At 34.0% G+C, this 18,617-nt stretch overlaps 1 protein-coding gene across 7 annotated transcripts in view; it reads right to left on the bottom strand.

Moving 5' to 3' along the window:
* ARID4B (AT-rich interaction domain 4B) overlaps positions 1 to 18,617 on the bottom strand; it is a 143,549-nt gene that overhangs the window by 27,677 nt on the left and 97,255 nt on the right. For 5 of the 7 annotated variants that reach the window (XM_078077719.1, XM_078077718.1, XM_078077722.1 and 2 more), the window contains exons 14-17: positions 18,499 to 18,596; positions 17,129 to 17,372; positions 16,633 to 16,808; positions 12,324 to 12,575 (exon numbers count right to left, since the gene is read on the bottom strand). In XM_078077719.1, the coding sequence (XP_077933845.1) occupies positions 12,324 to 12,575; positions 16,633 to 16,808; positions 17,129 to 17,372; positions 18,499 to 18,596 (770 nt within the window). The remainder of the gene's footprint in view (positions 1 to 12,323; positions 12,576 to 16,632; positions 16,809 to 17,128; positions 17,373 to 18,498; positions 18,597 to 18,617) is intronic. The other 2 variants (XM_078077720.1, XM_078077721.1) reach the window with 2 other exon arrangements.

The raw sequence follows: 18,617 nt of genomic DNA on the forward strand, positions 1-18,617 counted from the left end.
AAAAAGACAAATTCTGGAATTAGATGAAAGGAACTACACACACTTCTAAAATATTGGAATAGTAGTACTTGAATACTATGGTTTTACTATTTTGGATGACAGTTTTGTTTTAAAATAATGAATATTCTGTATGGTTTTAGGAGACGACTTGGAAAATTCTTTAAATATGTTTCCTATTGAAGTAATAGGTACTTGGTACATGGTAACTTACAGTCCTATAAATATTAGCTAATCTTATTACTCCTTTATTATTTGCCTTTTTCTGTTCTACTTTCTCAGTGTTTTTTGTTTGTTTGGGCATTCCCCTGTTCTGACACTATTCTTTTAGATTTTTTCTTTTCTCTGCCAGATTTATTCTCTATTTTTACAAAATGTAGTAACACAACATTTATATTGTTATTATAATTAATAGCCTTTAGGACTAGAACATGCCTTAAAAGTCTATCAATGAATTTATTTCACAGATTAAGAAAACTCAAACCATGAAAGTAAGTTGACTTTGAGAGCAATAGGCTTGCCAAAAAAGCACCAGGTAGAGAGTTAGAGAAACATGGGAAAGGGACTGCCTCTTAAAACATTCTGGTCAATACCAGAATAATGGTAGAGGGCATGGATGACAGGTCCCATCCAGAGTAAGCACAGAGAAGAGTAATAGATCAGCAGCTGGAAAAGCCACATTAAAAATGCACAACCCGTGATGAGGGAGAACTGAAAACAACGTGAGAATTTTGGTTAAGGGAGAGCTTTCAGGTTACAAATGCCCTTACCAAATAAAAGTTGAGATCGCTGACACAAACATTAACCCAGACAAATATTTCAAAACTTAATGAGGTCCTAAATGGCACTTTAGTTGTCTGATTAATCTTACAAGGAACAAAGATCAGAGAATAAACTGAGAGCTATAACTGATCACTGTATTTTTTTTTTTTTAAAGATTTTTATTTATTTATTTGTCAGAGAGAGAGAGCACAAGCAGGGGGAGCAGCAGAGGGAGAGGGAGAAGCAGGCTCCTCACTGAGCAAGGAGCCTGATGTGGGACTCGATTCCAGGACCCTGGGATCATGACCTGAGCCGAAGGCAGATGCTTAATGACTGAGCCACCCAGGCGTCCCATGATCACTGTATTTTAAAAGTAAGAAACGTTCCTTCCCTTTATGTAAGTACTCAGAGTAACATGCAAGTGTCCCATTTTCTTTACAGAATACTTTCAAAGAACAGAAAGGAGAGATACATAAGTTCATGTGAGAGAAAAACAAAAAAACTGTGCAAAAACAAAACAACAACAAAAAAACCCAACAACCCCACAACATTTCCTACAAACACTAACTTATGTAAGAAAGAGGTAGGCCAATTTAATTTTGACTTTACTAGTGCCAGATACTTAAAAAAAGGAAGCAAAATTAGTGGGTCAAGATCTCTGACTCCCTATCAAATACCAAGAATAAATACTTGAATGAAGGGAATCTAGTTCAGAACTACAAGAAATTGATGCTGTTCATTCTATATAAACTTTGACTTTTAATACAGTATATTTAATATATATTAAAAAGAGACCACACATTTACTATAGGCATAATAAGGAAGTAATCAATGAAGATAGAAAATGAGAAAATTCAGCTCAAATCCAAATATCTTGAATACCATAAAAACTGAAATTACTGGAAGTGGCTAAGAGCAGAAAATTGCAGCTAAGAAACAGAATACCATAAAATAGTTCTCAATTTCTCCTTAGGGTACCATATTAAGATATCCATTCATCCTTCAAAATACATTCTTAAAGAATACAAGAATCTTAATAACTAAATGCAGTATTTTTTTTTAATTTGAAAAGGTTTCTAGTCCTTTTCTCAAACATCCTCAAATACACAGTCATGCTATCCTTCCCTCAGCTACGATAGTCAGGGGCTCTCCAATATTCTCGATTCTGCTTTAAGTACCATGGAGGGCATCAAGAGCACATATTTGGATGGGGTCTCTCCACTTCATAGGAAGAACACTTCTTAACAGATATTTTGGGTTAACAGGACTTCAGACTTCAGAGAAACCACTTTTTCTCATTAAATACCTAGATTTCTCTTCAAGGTTAGCGGGCCTGTTGCTGTCAGTTGTCATGTTTAGTGATCATGTAGTCTGAGAACTAGGAGAGAAATGTAAGCTAAGCAGTGGGCCTACAAACAAAATGACTTGCAGCTTTGGATCCAAGCAATAAAAGAGTTCTATGACAATGTCTGAAGAAAACCAGGTAGTTTGGATTATTGATAAAAACTGTCCTGCCTTTAATTGGACATTACCTTTAGAAATTATGATCACAAGCCAGTAATTGGCCTCTTTGTGACAAAAGGAAATACAGTTTGCCAGGGCACAATGAAAAGATTACTGAATTCTTCTATTTAAAAACAAATACTGAGGGGCGCCTGGGTGGCTCAGTCGGTTGGGCATCTGTCTTTGGCTCAGGTTGTAGTCCTGGGATCCTGGGATAGAGCCCCACATGGGCCTCCCTGCTCAGCAGGGAGCCTGCTTCTCCCTCTCCCACTACTCCCCCTGCTTGTGTGTGTGTGTGCACTCTCTCACTCGCTCACTCTCTCTCAAATAAATAAATAAAATCTTTAAAAATAAATAAATAAAAACAAATATGGAAAAACTGAGAAAAACAAGTATTAAAACAAATACTGAATTAAAAAAAACAAGTACTAAATTAAAAAATTAAGTCTGTTAGTAATTAGACCATACTTTTTCAATGATCAATAAATCCACTGTAATTAATGGATAAAATCTAGACAAGTATCTCATCAGATATTTAACTAAAGTATTAAGGAAAATATTTTCAAAGTATATATATGGCATACCTGAGAATATCTCTATTGAGATCATCTAATATTCAACTAATGGAACAAACATGAAAGAACAGATGCATGAGCAACTCATTTAACTTATAAATGTCTGCTCCCTGACCTATATAAAATGAAGGAGCTGGACCAGATGATCCCTAAAGTAAAAAATTACATGAAACTCCGTGACTAAAAGTATGCATGAGGACTTACTCATTTGATAAATACTTCTTAGGTACTATTTATGTGACAAATTCTGCACTAGGCACTGAGTATTCAGGAATGAAAGCAGCATGGCTCCTTCCCACAAGGAGCTTACCATGTAACAGAGAAGACAACACTAAGCAGTAATTACAAAATTAACAATACAAACCTTCTGAACTTTCTGAAAGAAGCAGCCACATAGATATTTGAATTTTTAAATGTGTTGAGTTAAAATATTCATACAAAGCTAGAAGGAACCATTCAGAGACCGTAACATACTTGCTCTCACCAGAGAAAAACAGAGAAAAACAGCTTTCTGATTTTTGTTTGGATGTGTTGGCAAATCATCTAAGAAATCACTTAGCAATGATAAAAACGGAAAAGAATGTTAGTCAACCAGATAAGAAACCAAAATGGTCCTGTTGCCCACATCAATTCAGATTTTGGTTCTTCTTAAACCCAACCAAACCACTTTCAAAGAAATATTATCAGTGTGCATTAATACATACCCCAAAGACATAACCTTAGAGATTTAAAAAAATAATAATTACATGCAGAATAAAAATATTTAAAAAATAATTTCATAAGCAAAACCAAGTGACATATTAAAAAACTCACTATTTGAAATATGTATACAAATTATAAAAAATATAAAATCTAAAAACCATTAATTTAGATAAAATATTGAAATCATCTGTATTTTGTTTTCTGTAAGGATTAGACTCATTTAATAACAGGTGAACAATATGTACTTTATATCTTGTCTATCTATCTAAAAAGTTAATATGTCATATAACTAACTCAGAATTTAAAAATCTCACATCTAAAGTGGAAATTTAGGCTATCTTAGCAAGGAAAGAAATTTTTCCCCTTCCTTAAAGTAAAAAAATATAGAAAAAAAAAAAAGTATGACACTGTAATAGGAAAAAAGACCAAGTCATATGAAAAGCAGCAACAGTTATTAAATTATAAACTTTATAAACCATTTTATCAATATTTGCCCACTTCATGAATTTTCTATAATAATCTCAATTTACACATATATTTTTAATCTGAGAGAATATCTAAAGCAAAATTTATAAAAGACCCACTGAACATAATTTAATGCCTTCTGTCATGTTCTTGATATAATGAAACAAAAATAAAAGCATTATATTATTGAAAAAATAAAATTCTAAGCATGTCATTAACATTTCATATTTCCACTTCATATAACACTTAATATTAAATCCACATCAAAGACACATGGTGTTCAGCATAATTAAGAATATAACAGAATGACAATAACTTGAATATTATAGCATAATCATATTTAATATTTGACACAAGTAGCCCAAGAGCATGGTATAGTAATTATATCAATTGGTTTTCCCGAAGAGTTTAACTTTGTAAAATGAAACAAAGGTATAGGTCTTTAGGCAGGGGTAATATGTAATGTTAAGAACATATCACAGAGCATTGTACCAGGCTCATTTATAGAGATCACTGCAAATGGTTAACAACTGCGGCATTCACTGTATTTTGTGACGCAGATACTGACTTTTAAAAGTACCTGAAAAGTTTACTTTCTTAATCCTTGATATGTTTAGGGGATTAGTATTTATGCACAGTTAGACAAATATACTGATGGACCTACCCATCTACAAAACCACCAAATGAACAGGTCCACATTTATGTTTTACATTAAATGTACCTGCCAGTCTACAAAAACTACTGAATGGAACAGGCTCAATTTAGTAAACACTCTAAGTAAACACAAAGAAAGAAAGTCCATCTGAGTGCAAAAATACCCGAGTTACTAATCTTTTTTCAGGAAGGAAATATTTATATTCACTTGCACTGAAAAACCAGTCGACTCAAAAGTCGTTTTTTTTTTTTTTTAAGATTTTATTTATTTATTTGACAGAGAGAGAGATAGCGAGAGAGGAACACAAGCAGGGGGAGTGGGAAATGGAGAAGCAGGCTTCCTCCCGAGCAGGGAGCCTGATGGGGGACTCGATCCCAGGACGCTGGGATCATGACCTGAGCCGAAGGCAGACGCTCAACGACTGAGCCACCCAGGCGCCCCTCAAAAGTCGTATTTTTAAAGTACAAATTATTATGTTCACTTTATTCACTACTTTAATTGTCTCTACAGGTAGGACTGCCTGTATTGATACAAAGCATCTTCATACTGCATAAGAATTTTTCACGAGTGGTAACACAGTCCTCTGACTGCCATAGTACTTTTTAATTTAGTATGTTTTCCATCCTAAAAAGTGAATAAGCTGGGAGACTGTGACAGAGGGTTGGGGAAGTTGAGAGTTTTGAAAACATGACAGTGAGGTACGAAGAAAAAATGAATGGGACACAGCAGGAGGAAAAACATGCAAAGGGAATTGAAAGTCTTGGTTAAAAAGACAGGGGCAATGTGTCCTCCCCGCCCTCTAAAACAAGTTTGCAGATATTCAGTTGGAAACCACTGTCAAATGGTCTTCATTTATAGTTCTTTAACTTCCGTACTATAGCAATAAAGCAGAAAAGTTCCTAGAGTACTTTGCTTTTCTTTCTATCATTACCAGAATAATCATTTCAAAGCACAGGAACAGAACAACTCTGTACTCTTTTATCAACATTCCTAAGACCAACAGCTTACACAATGAAAGTATGACAAGGATCAGATTACGTGGAAATAAAAGAAAAAAAAAGTAAGGCCGTAGAACATTCTGCAAACAGAAGGAATAGAGAAATTAGGCTGAAGTGACATAAAAATTCTTTAAGGAACAAAAGGAGACAGAGCCAAAGGAAAGTCACAGAGCAGGAGTATTTCCAGTCAGATTCATTCTAGTCTCTCACCCTCAACCCCATTTTGGTTACTAATTAGGAGATGGGCTCTTCATATGACAAAAAGAGATCATAAAAAAGAACTGACTAGCATATTTACATATAAAAATTAACTCAAAATGGGTCAAAAACTTAGGTATTAGAGCTAACACTATAAAATTCTTATAAGAAAACACGGGGAAATTTTCACAACACTGGATTTGGTGATATTTTCTAGGATACACCACCAAAAGCATGGACAACAAAGAAAAAATAGATGAATTTGGACTTTATCAAAATTTAAAACTATTGTACATCAAGACACTATCAAGAGAGTGAAAGACAATTCTGCGGGTTCACAGAATGGGAGAAACTATCTGCAAATTATATATTTGAGAAAGGATTAATATACAGAACACAGGAAGAACTCCTACCACTCAACAACAAAAACAATTCAAAAATGGGCAAAGGGCTTGAATGGACATTTCCCCAAGGAAGACATACAAATAGCCTATAAGTACACGAAAAGATGCTCAACATCACTAGTCATTAACATGCAATGTTAATGCAACATGCAAATCAAAACCAAATGAGATACCCACTAGGTTAGCTATAATAAACATTTTTTAAAAACAGAAAATAACAAATGTTGGTGAGGGTATGGAGAAACCAGACCCTGATACAATTCTGGCAAGAATGTAAAATGGCCTTTGTGGAAAACAGTTGGACAGTTCCTCAGAGAGTTAAAGAATTACCACATATAAAAGCATCAAGAGGCTCCAGTGAGAGAGCCAGGCCACAGCCGTCCCAATCCCCCATCAGTCTCTATATTCTATATATCTATATTCTATAGGTATCATTTTATAGACCAGTCCCTTTTATTTAGATTTTAACTTCTGTTCTACTTCTATTATGTTGCTGGGAGGTCCAATTTAGTTCAGTATTTGTTTCCTACTTACCATATGCAGGCATGTACTTTTCTAGATGTGGTAAGGGATACTAAAGGAATGAATATGGAATTGGGATTTTTTTCATGTTTTAAAGTTAAATGCACTTTTGTATTGGAAAGTAATGTGGTCCTGATGTAGAAAGCTTGAACAATTAAAAAAAAAAACAAACTGCCCACAGTCCTAGGTGTAAGTTATATTCCAGAAGGTCAAATCCCTTTAGCTCCAAAAAATAATTTGGAAAAATTCAGTATCAGAAAAGTGACTCAAATTAGGACTGGAAAAATAGGAATGGAATGTAAAAAAAGCTAAAATGGGTATCAGAAGGATAAAAGAAGAGCACGACTACACAGAAGAAAACACAAGAAAAAAGAGGATAACTGAGGGATGGTAGAAAAGGAAAATAAACAAGAAAAACAGTTGTTGCTGTCGCAGCTAGAACACAAGTGAAAATTATCATGGAAGGAGCGATCAGCTGGGTCAAATACCACTGACGAGACAAGTAACAAGAGGTCAAGAAGTAAGGATGGAATTCAGCTATGACAGGGAGGTGTCATAGGGGCAAAAGCCTTATTGGAGTGGGTTTACACAAAACAACAGGAGAGAAACTGGGTGACAAGTGTAAACTCATAGTTTTGCTGGATGGAAATGAAGCAAAGAAATGGCACAGTAGGAAAAGCAGGTAAAGCTCAAGTGAGTTTTGAGATGGGAGAAATAACTGCAGGTCCAGACGTGGATGATTCAAAACAGAGCGAGAAACTGACAAAAGAGAGGGTAAAAAGGGAAAATTTCTGGGCCCATGTCTCTGACTTAGGAAAGAAGGCATGACAATTAGAAGAATGCCTTGAGATAGTAGCATGCTTGTTTTCACAGATGACTAAAGAGGAAGAGGCAGAGAATGTGGCAGCAGATGCAGGTAAGAAGGCAGATGTGGAAATCTGCAAAATTCTCCTCTCACTTCAATTTTTCTTTTTTTTTTTTTAAAGATTTTATTTATTTGCGAGAGAAAGAATGAGAGACAGAGAGCATGAGAGGGAGGAGGGTCAGAGGGAGAAGCAGACTCCCCGCCGAGCAGGGAGCCCGATGCGGGACTCGATCCCAGGACTCCAGGATCATGACCTGAGCCGAAGGCAGCCGCTCAACCAACTGAGCCACCCAGGCGCCCTCTCACTTCAATTTTTCAATGAGGTTATAAAGTAAGGTCACCAACTGAAAATGAGGACGGAAAAGAGATGCTGGGCATTTGAGGAGAGGTAAGAAACAGTATGAAACAGTCTTCTGAGAAAGTAGGAGAGTGAATGGAAGAGAGACATATCATGACCACTTGAAGTTCATAGTCATGAATTTAAAAGAAGTCAGCGTGGTTGTTTGCTTTCTCCAGACAGGATCAGCTGCACAGATGCAGGCCAGGAGTAAGAGCGTGAGATTTAAGCAGCGTTCTAGCGGTTTTGTCAAGGAAGGAATACAAAGCAACACAAGAGCGACAGAAAAGCATGTGGGTCAAAAGAAATGATTATAAGGAGTGACTGAAGGTAAGCAACACAAAAGGAGAGCTGAGAGCCTCGGGAGGGAGAGTGTAAATCCTGGTGGGGTAATTCCCTTGCCTGGACAATCAATTCCTTAATAGGGACCACTTCTTTTTATCTTCAGTCCAAGCATAGTATTTTGCACATGATATTGAACTTCTGTATGCCAAATAAAGGAAGAGATGTTTGTTAAAAAGCTGCTAAATGTTAGCACAAAGTGGGTTTGAAGCCATGTGTGAAAGCTTTTGACTAGTTTCCCCTACCCCCATTCCCTCAAAGGAGGAGCCAATTTGCTTCGAGAGGTAAAATATTTTTTAAACATTTTTTTATAAATAAAAAATAAATAAATAAAATAAAATAAAAATATGCATTTTTATTTCAAGTAAAATATTTAAGTATAATTTATCTTATTTTCAGTTTCCTATAACTTATAATATGGAATAGAACTAACTTGTTACTTAGGAGTTTTACAGTTGAAATTTCAGTGTTGCTTTTCCCTTTCTCTTTTACTTGGGGCTATCTTTTTAACGCAGTTGATGAATCTCAATATTAAAAAAATCTCAAATCAAATTCCCAACCCCTTGATTATGGAAAGCCAAACTAGAAATGGAAGAAAAATAAATCAGCCTCAATACATAACAGAATACTGATGTATTTTAAATCCCAAGCCAAGCAGTCTAGATAGCTGTAATACACTTAGCTGTATCACTGAACGGGGGATAAACACAACACGTGCAACAGAGATTATAGCAGTTGAATTTCAAAGTGTAACTTTATTTTCAAAAATCACTCCCACGTTTATGGCATGACTTAGAAACTTGAGAATGAAAGGGATCAATTAGCTAATGGTACTAAAAACTTCTATAAAATATTAACATCACTAAGAGAAAACAAACAGAAAGGCTACTATTAAAAATTACTAAAGTATGATTATAATTTTTAAAAACATATGAGCTATGTTTTTTAAAAGACTGAAAGAGAACATACTACAATATTAATAGTTGTCTTTCTACTTTTATATATTTTGCCATTTTTCTAGATTGAATGTTATTTTTAGGAGAGTTAAAAACAATTTATAAAAAAAGCACTGACTTTTCTCCAAGCACGTGACAATCTAGCCAAGTTTACTTGTATCGGACAATAGTTTGATATACGACCACCTCATCTGAAAAATTCTGTAGCAGCATTATACCATTTATAAGCCAGTATGTGGTTTAAGATCCAGAGTTCTGGCTATTTTCCATAAAACTGGATGTAAGCCTTTTTTTTCTGTTGTGGTAGTAAAAAACAAATTGGCCCAAACACTATCCTCTATGTAGTAAAAATTAACATTTTCAATTGTGAAATAGGGGTACAAATAAAAATATCAATATAAAGGTTTACACAGCACTTTAGAAAAAAGGAAAAATGTAGAAATTACCAGAAAAACAGTATTTTTTAAACTAAGACAGATATTCTTATTTTCTTTAAGAAAAATTTCTTCACTGGAAAGTGACCTTTCAGGATCAAACAAAACTCACATAATAGCTTCATATAAAATTTCCTAAATTGCTATAGTAATGAATGACTTCTACTGAAGATAAAACTATTTTCATGAACTTTCGTGCATAAATCTTCATTTCTAATTTCACGTCTCTTAAGTGTAAATTCAAAGATCAAGCTGAAGATCACCGGAATAATAGGAAACTTGTTGTAGAACTGGTGAGCATTTGTTGCAGTCCCCATTAGATTAGCTTCAGAGAGAAATAGGAGCACTGTTCTACTGACTCAAAGAAAATTAACTGCTAATCTACAGAAGTACAGTCCTCTCTATGATGCTGGAGTGTGGAGAGATCCACTCTACAGGTCTTCATCAAGTTGGTTAGTTTTCTTCTTTTGAAAGTTCAGACCATACAAACGCTTGAGGTGTGAGGAGTAGATGGCATCCTTCTCAGCAACATAGGCTTGTCTTGTTGAACTAGGTTTCATTTTCTTTTCTCTATTATTAAAAACTTGAAGGCCTCCATTCGAAGTCTTCCCTTACCCTACCCAACCCCCTAGCAGTTTCAAAGCTAAAATACCGACATTCTCTTTCTACCCTCTAAAATCCAAGTGTTCCTAGGATAACTCTCGCCTTTAATCCATCTTTTCTTAACAAACAGAATGTTGTATATCTTCCTTGCAGAATAATTTCATGAGTGTCTCAATTCTTTCACCTACTAGGCCTCCTCTCTGTTTAATGAGATAATAGAAAATAATCAAGCCCCGATAATACTGCAAGTTGGAGAACACCTAAATTCTACCAGTCACACAATTTAAAGCATTTAATAAAGGCCACTAGAAAAACTGCCTCATTATATAAACCAGCAGAATAACTAGGACTGAAGAACTCAAGGAGAGGTAAAAGATGATGTGGCTCTTATCTATCCCTGTGGGTGTTACTCAGTAATTATTAATTTTTCCTGATTCAATTTTTTTCCTTCCTAATTTTAAGCTAACATATTCAACATTTACAGTTACATCCTAGGCATAAATGGAATTCCTTCTACATTTATATTAATAAGATCATTTAGTAAGATCAAAATGATTAAATATCAAAGACTGGGCAAAATATTCTTAGAGCAGCTATATCTGGTATCTTCCTTTGAACATGATCAGTAACAGCCAGCCCTTCAGGTGAGGAAAATCATGCACACAGAGGTAGCATAAGAGCCAACAAACAAAAGGGTAAATTACACATGATGTTGAAACTGATTCTCTGGAAAAGCTTATGTTTCAGGACAACACTTAGGATAACAGCATTCTTAAAATCCAAAACTTTATCTTGCTGGTCAGAAATAATAAAGAACGGGTCCCAAACAAAACTTCTGAACATTTCCTTATGACTTAAATTGTTATTTTCTTCCAAGCTTCAGAATGGATCAGAATTGTACTTTTTTCTAAATAAGAAAGGTAATCAGATTAGCCATGCTTCCTAGAGCTTCCTAATGCCACAACAGGACGACACAAAATGGACTTTTAAGAAACAGAGACTACAGTTTTTTTTTTAAGAAACAGCATTTGAGATGATGTTTTAATAACTTTCCAAATCACAGAATACAATTTAAATAAAAAGCATGGTAACTATATTCCTCCTTGAAGACACTACGTACACCTTGAAACCACCACTTAAAACTTCTATGGTGAACTTTTCAAGGGCAACAACCCTATCATTGGCTGTATTTCAAATATAATATCAAATATTCCAAAATGAACTAAGTTTTTCTTAAAAGATCCTCTAAATGACCAGATCCTAAAACAGGCTTGCCAATTTTGGATAAAATTCAAATACAAAATCTCTGGATAAACCAAAGAACTCTTGTGTTAGAAAAGAACTTAAGTCATTGAACACAACCTAAAACCAAACCTTAGTCTTCCCTTTCATCCCCCTAGGGTTAGCAGCAGTCAGAAAGTGCACTCTATTTTAGTCAAGCAGACTTGCTTACACTTCCACCATATTGTCTCAAATAGACAAATTTCTGAGGCTTCTGAAGAAGGCTGTAACGCAAGAGCTGTTAATGAGGAAATAAAGGCCCTCTTAAAATGGCTAAAGCTTAAGAAATCACAACTTTAAAATCCCTGCCTACTGGATGACTTAAGATTACAAAGAAGAGGTTATTGTGGCAATGTAGTTGAAAATGCAAGAGAGCAAGAAGCCTAGTAGTAACCTGCAGACATCAAGAAGCTCAAAACTCTTTTAACTTTAAAAAAGATTTTTCTGTAATTTCACCAATGTTGCCTCTGTTAATCTACATGTATAACACAAAAATCAACTGGATAGATTTCAGTTTTCTAGACACTAAGGATATCTTGTAAGTATTAAAAACAGTAAGTAGGAAGTCACTACGTGAGGCATTTACATGCTAAAATCTACATTTTTTTTACTATGACCTCAATTAGAATACTGACAAGTCTGTAATTCGTTAATTCAATTTTAAAATAGAAAATTATTTTATAAGTGTTTTTAGGTAGTAATCACTAGCTAAAACTCAAGTTACCTCACATTCCATCCGCAGTAATGCACCAAGTAAAGGACCTCTCCACCTTCGACATCAGAATCTTTAATACTAGCTTCATACATTTTTTGATTTTTCCCTCGTCCATACCGCACTTGGACTTTCATGCCTGGTGGATAGCATTCAAACTCCTCTTCCTCATTGTTGTCATCATCCTCTTCATCCTCTTCCTCCTCCTCCTCCTCCTCTTCTGCTTCTTCATCATCTTCATCTTCCTCTTTATTCGTTTCATCTCTTGAAAGGTTTAAAAAATTGCAGTTAATAAAAGACACCTCATAAGCTTTTCAGTTCCAAACCACATAAAATGATAAAAATCGTGGCTGTGACTGCTCCGGGAACAGCAGGTTCCATGTGTATGAAATTCTGAGTTTCAACGTAACGTTAAAAACTAAAACTGTATAAGATGACCATGGTTACAGAAAGATAAATTTAGAGAAAATGAAGATTGAAAAATGCATTAAAAGAAAATTTCCAGCAGCCAGAACAGAAGTTGTATAAGAAACTAGTAAGGTCGACTGTAACAACTTTTTCATGTTTTATTATAAAAATGTTTTATACAAAAGTGTTGACAAAAACAAAAATCATTACACCTGAGAGCCATTTTCAGACTAAAAGTTATTTTTATTCAAATATTTCCAGCCTCATGTTGTTTAAAACAAAACTTTTACTAGCCAACAGCTAGTCTTACTGAGTTCAAAAGGTGCTCCAACCAAAATTTCAAAAGTTATGCTAACTGAAATATTATTTTACCTTTCATAGGAATATCTGATTAATTTCACATCAATATCACATCAAGTTTTTTCTTTCTATTCTTCTAAACTTTGCTACAATTTCTGCTTTCTTTACCGTATATTTACTGAAAGTCTTCTACCAATTCTCTCAACTTTGAAGTTCCAATGAAATATGTATATAAGGCCAAGTCCAAGTAATATCAAACTAAAAGTCAAATCATTCTAGAAGCAGCACTGTGACCATTTCAATCTTCTCAATATTGTGCACTTTTTAAAATTGAGCATTCGCATTCATTTTATATTAGCCACAAATCTGTATTAAACAAGTTGGAGAAAATCTTAAATTATAAATCTTTCCAAACACTAGATTTATTTTTAAAAAACTTCAAAATGAAATTCAACTATATTTAGTTCTAAGTTTTTATCTGCTGTACAGTATAAAAACTATGTCTATACTTTTTACAATTTTTCTCTCAAAAAGAATCCATCACTTTAGAGCTGACAAAGACCATAAAACAGAACCACAAGATAGCTAAGTAATTACGTTTTAAAAGTTGATTAATATAATATTTATATAAAATGCTTTCTCCACTGATAATTGGTTTTATATTCTTCTATGCAAACTTTTTAGCAATAACATACTTTATTATCATTCCTAATTATGCAGTTGTGTAAGCAACAAAAATAATCTATAGTAACATAAGCAACACTATAATGATTTTTTATTCTTCTATGCCTTTGCTTCTACATAGTGAACCAGGAGGGATGAAAGGAAACCTAATAGTCTTGTGAAATTAAGTCTAAGTTTACAGAAGTAACAAATGCATCAGTTTTCTCTGAAATACATCACAAAGTCTACAGAATCTCAAGAATTATTTCTATTTTTAAAGACTCATTTATATTCAAATGAATAGGTACTTAAAAATTAAGACCTAAACAAAACCAGCTATAATCTGAGGTAAAAATAGGAACTCTATTATTAAAAATACATTAACATGTCTATAATGAAGAAATAATTATTAGCAAGGCTAAAATATCTAGAAAATTACCAGAAAGGGTATTATGGATGATAAACTATTATTAACAATTTTAAATAAATAAATGTTTATATATATATAAATTAAAATGCTTAAGACATTTTTTGGGGGAAGAATATTACTTGTTTAAATCATAAACTTATAGCTCTGCATATCAGGGAGAAAACGAAGTGTATTTTAGTGGCCACAACAAAAGAAGCAATTTACTATGCACTGAGGAGATTTATCATGTACCTCAGAATCATCATATATTGGGAAAAGAGAGATATAGAATAAAACGTCTAAGATATTTTTAAATGAAAACAAACTCTAAACTAGGTCTTACATTATACAGTGCACTGACCACAACTGGTAAATGCCAATAATAGCAAGCACAATCCTACTTTAAGTAGCAGCCAGGGCAATCTTTAATCTGGAATAAAACCCTAATACTCTGTAATAATAAAGCAATCAAAAATTAAAAATAAAATTTTGCATTGAATATCAACCTCAGACACAAACCAAATGAAGAGCACTTAAATAATATACTAAAGTATAAAAAAGCAAACAACACAATTACTATCAGCCAAATAAAATATTCTACTCTTTCCTCTAGTAATTCAGTGGCAAAAATCAGAGGTAGATGCACTAAACAAGATAGAACACAGAACAAAGATACCCTTTGAAAGTATAAAAAGTAACCAGCATACAGATTTTAAAAATTAAATTTATATATATAACTCACTCACACCCACGTGCATGCTGCACCTGCGCACGTGCATGAGCGTGCGCACACACACACACACACACACACTGTTACTTATCGTTTAAAGAACTGTATTTTGAGAAACCAAATGTATCAGTATTTTTCATCTGAATTCACAAAGAAATACCAAATTTTCCCATTTTGATGTCACACTCCTTACAATGGAACAAATTTTTTTAAACCTGTAATTTATTAATACCTACTATGAGCCAGGCACTGAACCTGGCATTTTACCTGAATTAACTTATTTAATCTCCTATACCTAGACTATAAGAGAAGGACACGGAAAGTTCTTGGTAGCAGCTAATTACTTAGAGAAAGTTTACATGCTAGAGAAATACATATGATTCTTTATAATTGTAAAATTTTCTATTGCACTTATCTAATAAAATTCAGAAATCAATCTTGGACATTCCCAACACACAACACTTCTGAAGAACATCTACCAAATTAGGGCAGTCACAGCAGGAAAATTTCAGTTTGTGGTATGAAACATTTATAAATATATATAGTAAATTAAAAAGCTATAGAGTTAAGGAATTTTTTAAAACCTACAATATATAGTTTACACTATAAAATCAGCGGAAACACCAACTTGAAAAATTAATTATTAGTAACAAAAAGAAAATACAGGCTTATCACAGTGCCTCCCACACAGTAGATATTCCAGAAATACATGCAGATATGAAAATCAGATTTTTAGGCAAAAAGCTGAATCCTTACTAAGTTTCTTAAGAGTTGAAATAGTCTCCAGTAGCAGATATGAGTACTTCAAATATACACGTGCACACAGGACTACAACACCAAGTATAATGAGAAAACACTTATACTATATTTATCTAAACCCAGGTTTTCCTTCCATGTTTATCTGCATGCTACAGCCAAAATTTCAGAGGACACTAAAATGATCAAGAGATTTTAGGCAAAAAGCTAAGTACTTACTAAGTTTCTTAATAGCTGAGATAATCTCCAATAGCAGTAAGGAGTACTCGATATACACATTTGTACAAAGATATATAACAAAGTATACTAAACAAACACCTTTCACTATATTCAGGAAGCATATTTTGCTTCCCTTCCCTGCTTGTCTGCATGCTGTGGCCAAATTTCAGAAAAATACTAAAATGATCAAAAACATTTGGTTGTACTTATTTAAATGGACCATTAACAATGGAGATGTTTAGGTTGTTTAAATCTCAGAAATAAGACCAGATGCCAAAAATCACCTACAAAATCCAGGGGTTCACTGGCAGTGCATAAATTACATTGCTAAATAAATAAGTTCATCATTCCAAACTGACCAAAACAAGAAATTGCTACTGTCACATTAAACACAATATAACAATTTTGGCCTTTTGAAAACTAATTATTAGCACTTTTCCATTCTTATTTTTTGCTTAAGAAATTAGTACAACTCTTAAAATCTAGAGCCAACATTCCATCTACAAAACATTACAGAAAGCCATCTTCCCAAATTTATATTATCTGGTTATTCAGAATAGCTTAATGTAGTAAGAAGGACTTTTTCTCTAGCTCAAAATTTCATAAATTTCCATGATGAGAGCAAGAAGAATGGATCAAAAATATGACCTTTTGCTACAAAGTAGCATTTAGCAGGGTCTCTGAAGGAGGCAAATGGTACTTACATAATAAATGCAAACCACTCAATAATCCTGTATTTTGTCAAATTTAGATTCAAACATGCACACACAAACAAAAAGCAAATTACTAGAATTCATTCAGCCAAAATGCATCTTAACCAAAAACAAATTTCTTACCCAGATTTTGCTTTTTCTTCTTCAGCTTCTACCTTTATGCTGAGGGATTCATCTACCCCAGTTGTCTCTTCGTCTTTATCCTCCAGATTTTCATTTTCTTCTGTTTTTTTCACGTTAACTTCTTTTTCCTGATCAGACTGTGTAGGTATAGAGTCTAATAAATTCTTTTTACTTCCCTAGAAAAAGATCAGAGGAACTAAACCAACAAAAGTATACACTGTCAACCTAATTTCATGATCTAATTGTTAGCAAAAGGAAGTGCCAACCAATACTAATATTGAGAAAGGTAGTAGTTATTTTAAGAAACTCCTGCCATTCCTAAAACACTAAGAAAAAATCGCTAACAACTAATTTTAAATACAAAAATAGCACTTAATGAAGAAAACGCACAAAAAATAAAGTATAACATTTTACAATAAATAAGCTATGAAAACTTTACAGACTAGGTAGAAAATATACCAAAGAAGGCATACACTATTAACAGTATCTGATTTACCAGAGAGGGTTTAATATTTTCCTTTCTTTCAGTATCATCATCAGTAGGTTTTTCTTCTTTTGGTATTATGTTCTCCTCCTCTTCAATCTTTATTTCTTTGATTTCTGGTTCAATTTCTTCCTTAACTTTTATTTCTTTTACATTTTCACACTCTTTACATGGCTTGTTAACAACTTTCTCTGGCAATGCCATCTGAAATTCAATATTGGCCGACCTACAGTACTCCTCAAAACCATATAAGTATCTGGAAACACGAAGAGAAATTACATTTGGGAAAACATTTCAAAATATTGCTGTAGAGTTATGGTTTTTAAAATGTGTTCTTTTAAGTTCTCAGATACTCTCGTTTATTCTAGTTCAGTTCTTCCCAATCTCTTTAACCCAAATAGAAACATTTTTCAAAGAAAAAAAGTCATTAAAAAAACTACACTAGGGGCGCCTGGGTAGTGCCGTCAGTTGAGCATCCAACTCGGTTTTGGCACAGGTCTTGTTCTCAGGGTCCTGAGATCAAGCCCTGTGTTGGGCTCCATGCTCAGCAGTCTTCCTAAGACTTTCTCTTCCTCTCCCTCTGCCCAGCCCCCTCCCTCTCTCTCAAATAAATCTTTTTTTTTTTTTTTAAAGATTTTATTTAATTATTTGACAGAGACACAGCAAGAGAGGGAACACAAGCAGGGGGGAGTGGGAGAGGGATAAGCAGGCTTCCCACTGAGCAGGGAGCCCGATGTGGGGCTCCATGCCAGGACCCCGGGACCACGACCCGAGCCGAAGGCAGACGCTTAATGACTGAGCCACCCAGGCGCCCCTCAAATAAATAAATCTTTAAAAAAAAACTACACTAAAAGTGAAAAGATAGTCAGAATGTTAAATAGAGTAATGTAACAACAGTAGTTATTAAAGGTATTAGTAGAGTATCAATCTGTTGAGCACTTCTTACATGCCATGCACTAGGCCTCTTCATTCACATGAAATCTCATTTAATCATCAGAGTAATCCAACGAGGCAAGGACTAACATCCCATCTTACAAACGAGGAAACTGAAGCTTAGGAGAATAAAGAAATGGTCCTGGAGGCACAAAAGCTAATAACTGGCAGAACCAGGATTCAACCCTTGACTTTTTAACACTTTGGCATTTTAACTTCTACACAGTACTTTCCAAATTTACTTGGCCACAAAAACTTTCTTCATAGAATATCTCCTTGATCTAGTATTCGTAGAATACACTGTAGAAAATGCTATTATAGAGTGATTAGTCTAGTAAAAATTTCTGATTTCTTCTTAGAAGAAATAATTAGCCTCAGTTATACAGTAAATTCTAACCTGCTTTCTAGATAAAGTAATGAATGTAGGTATATCAAGTACACTGACTTACTTTTTATAAGCACATTTAACGTTGTATCCTGCAGCTGAATTTAAGACGGGGATTCCAAGATCTTGGTAGACTTGTTTCCAAACAGCTCCACTTTCAATCTAACAGACAAAGTAAAATGA

Source organism: Halichoerus grypus, chromosome 7, assembly GCF_964656455.1.
Source record: "Halichoerus grypus chromosome 7, mHalGry1.hap1.1, whole genome shotgun sequence".
NCBI classification, from domain to species: Eukaryota; Metazoa; Chordata; class Mammalia; order Carnivora; family Phocidae; genus Halichoerus; species Halichoerus grypus.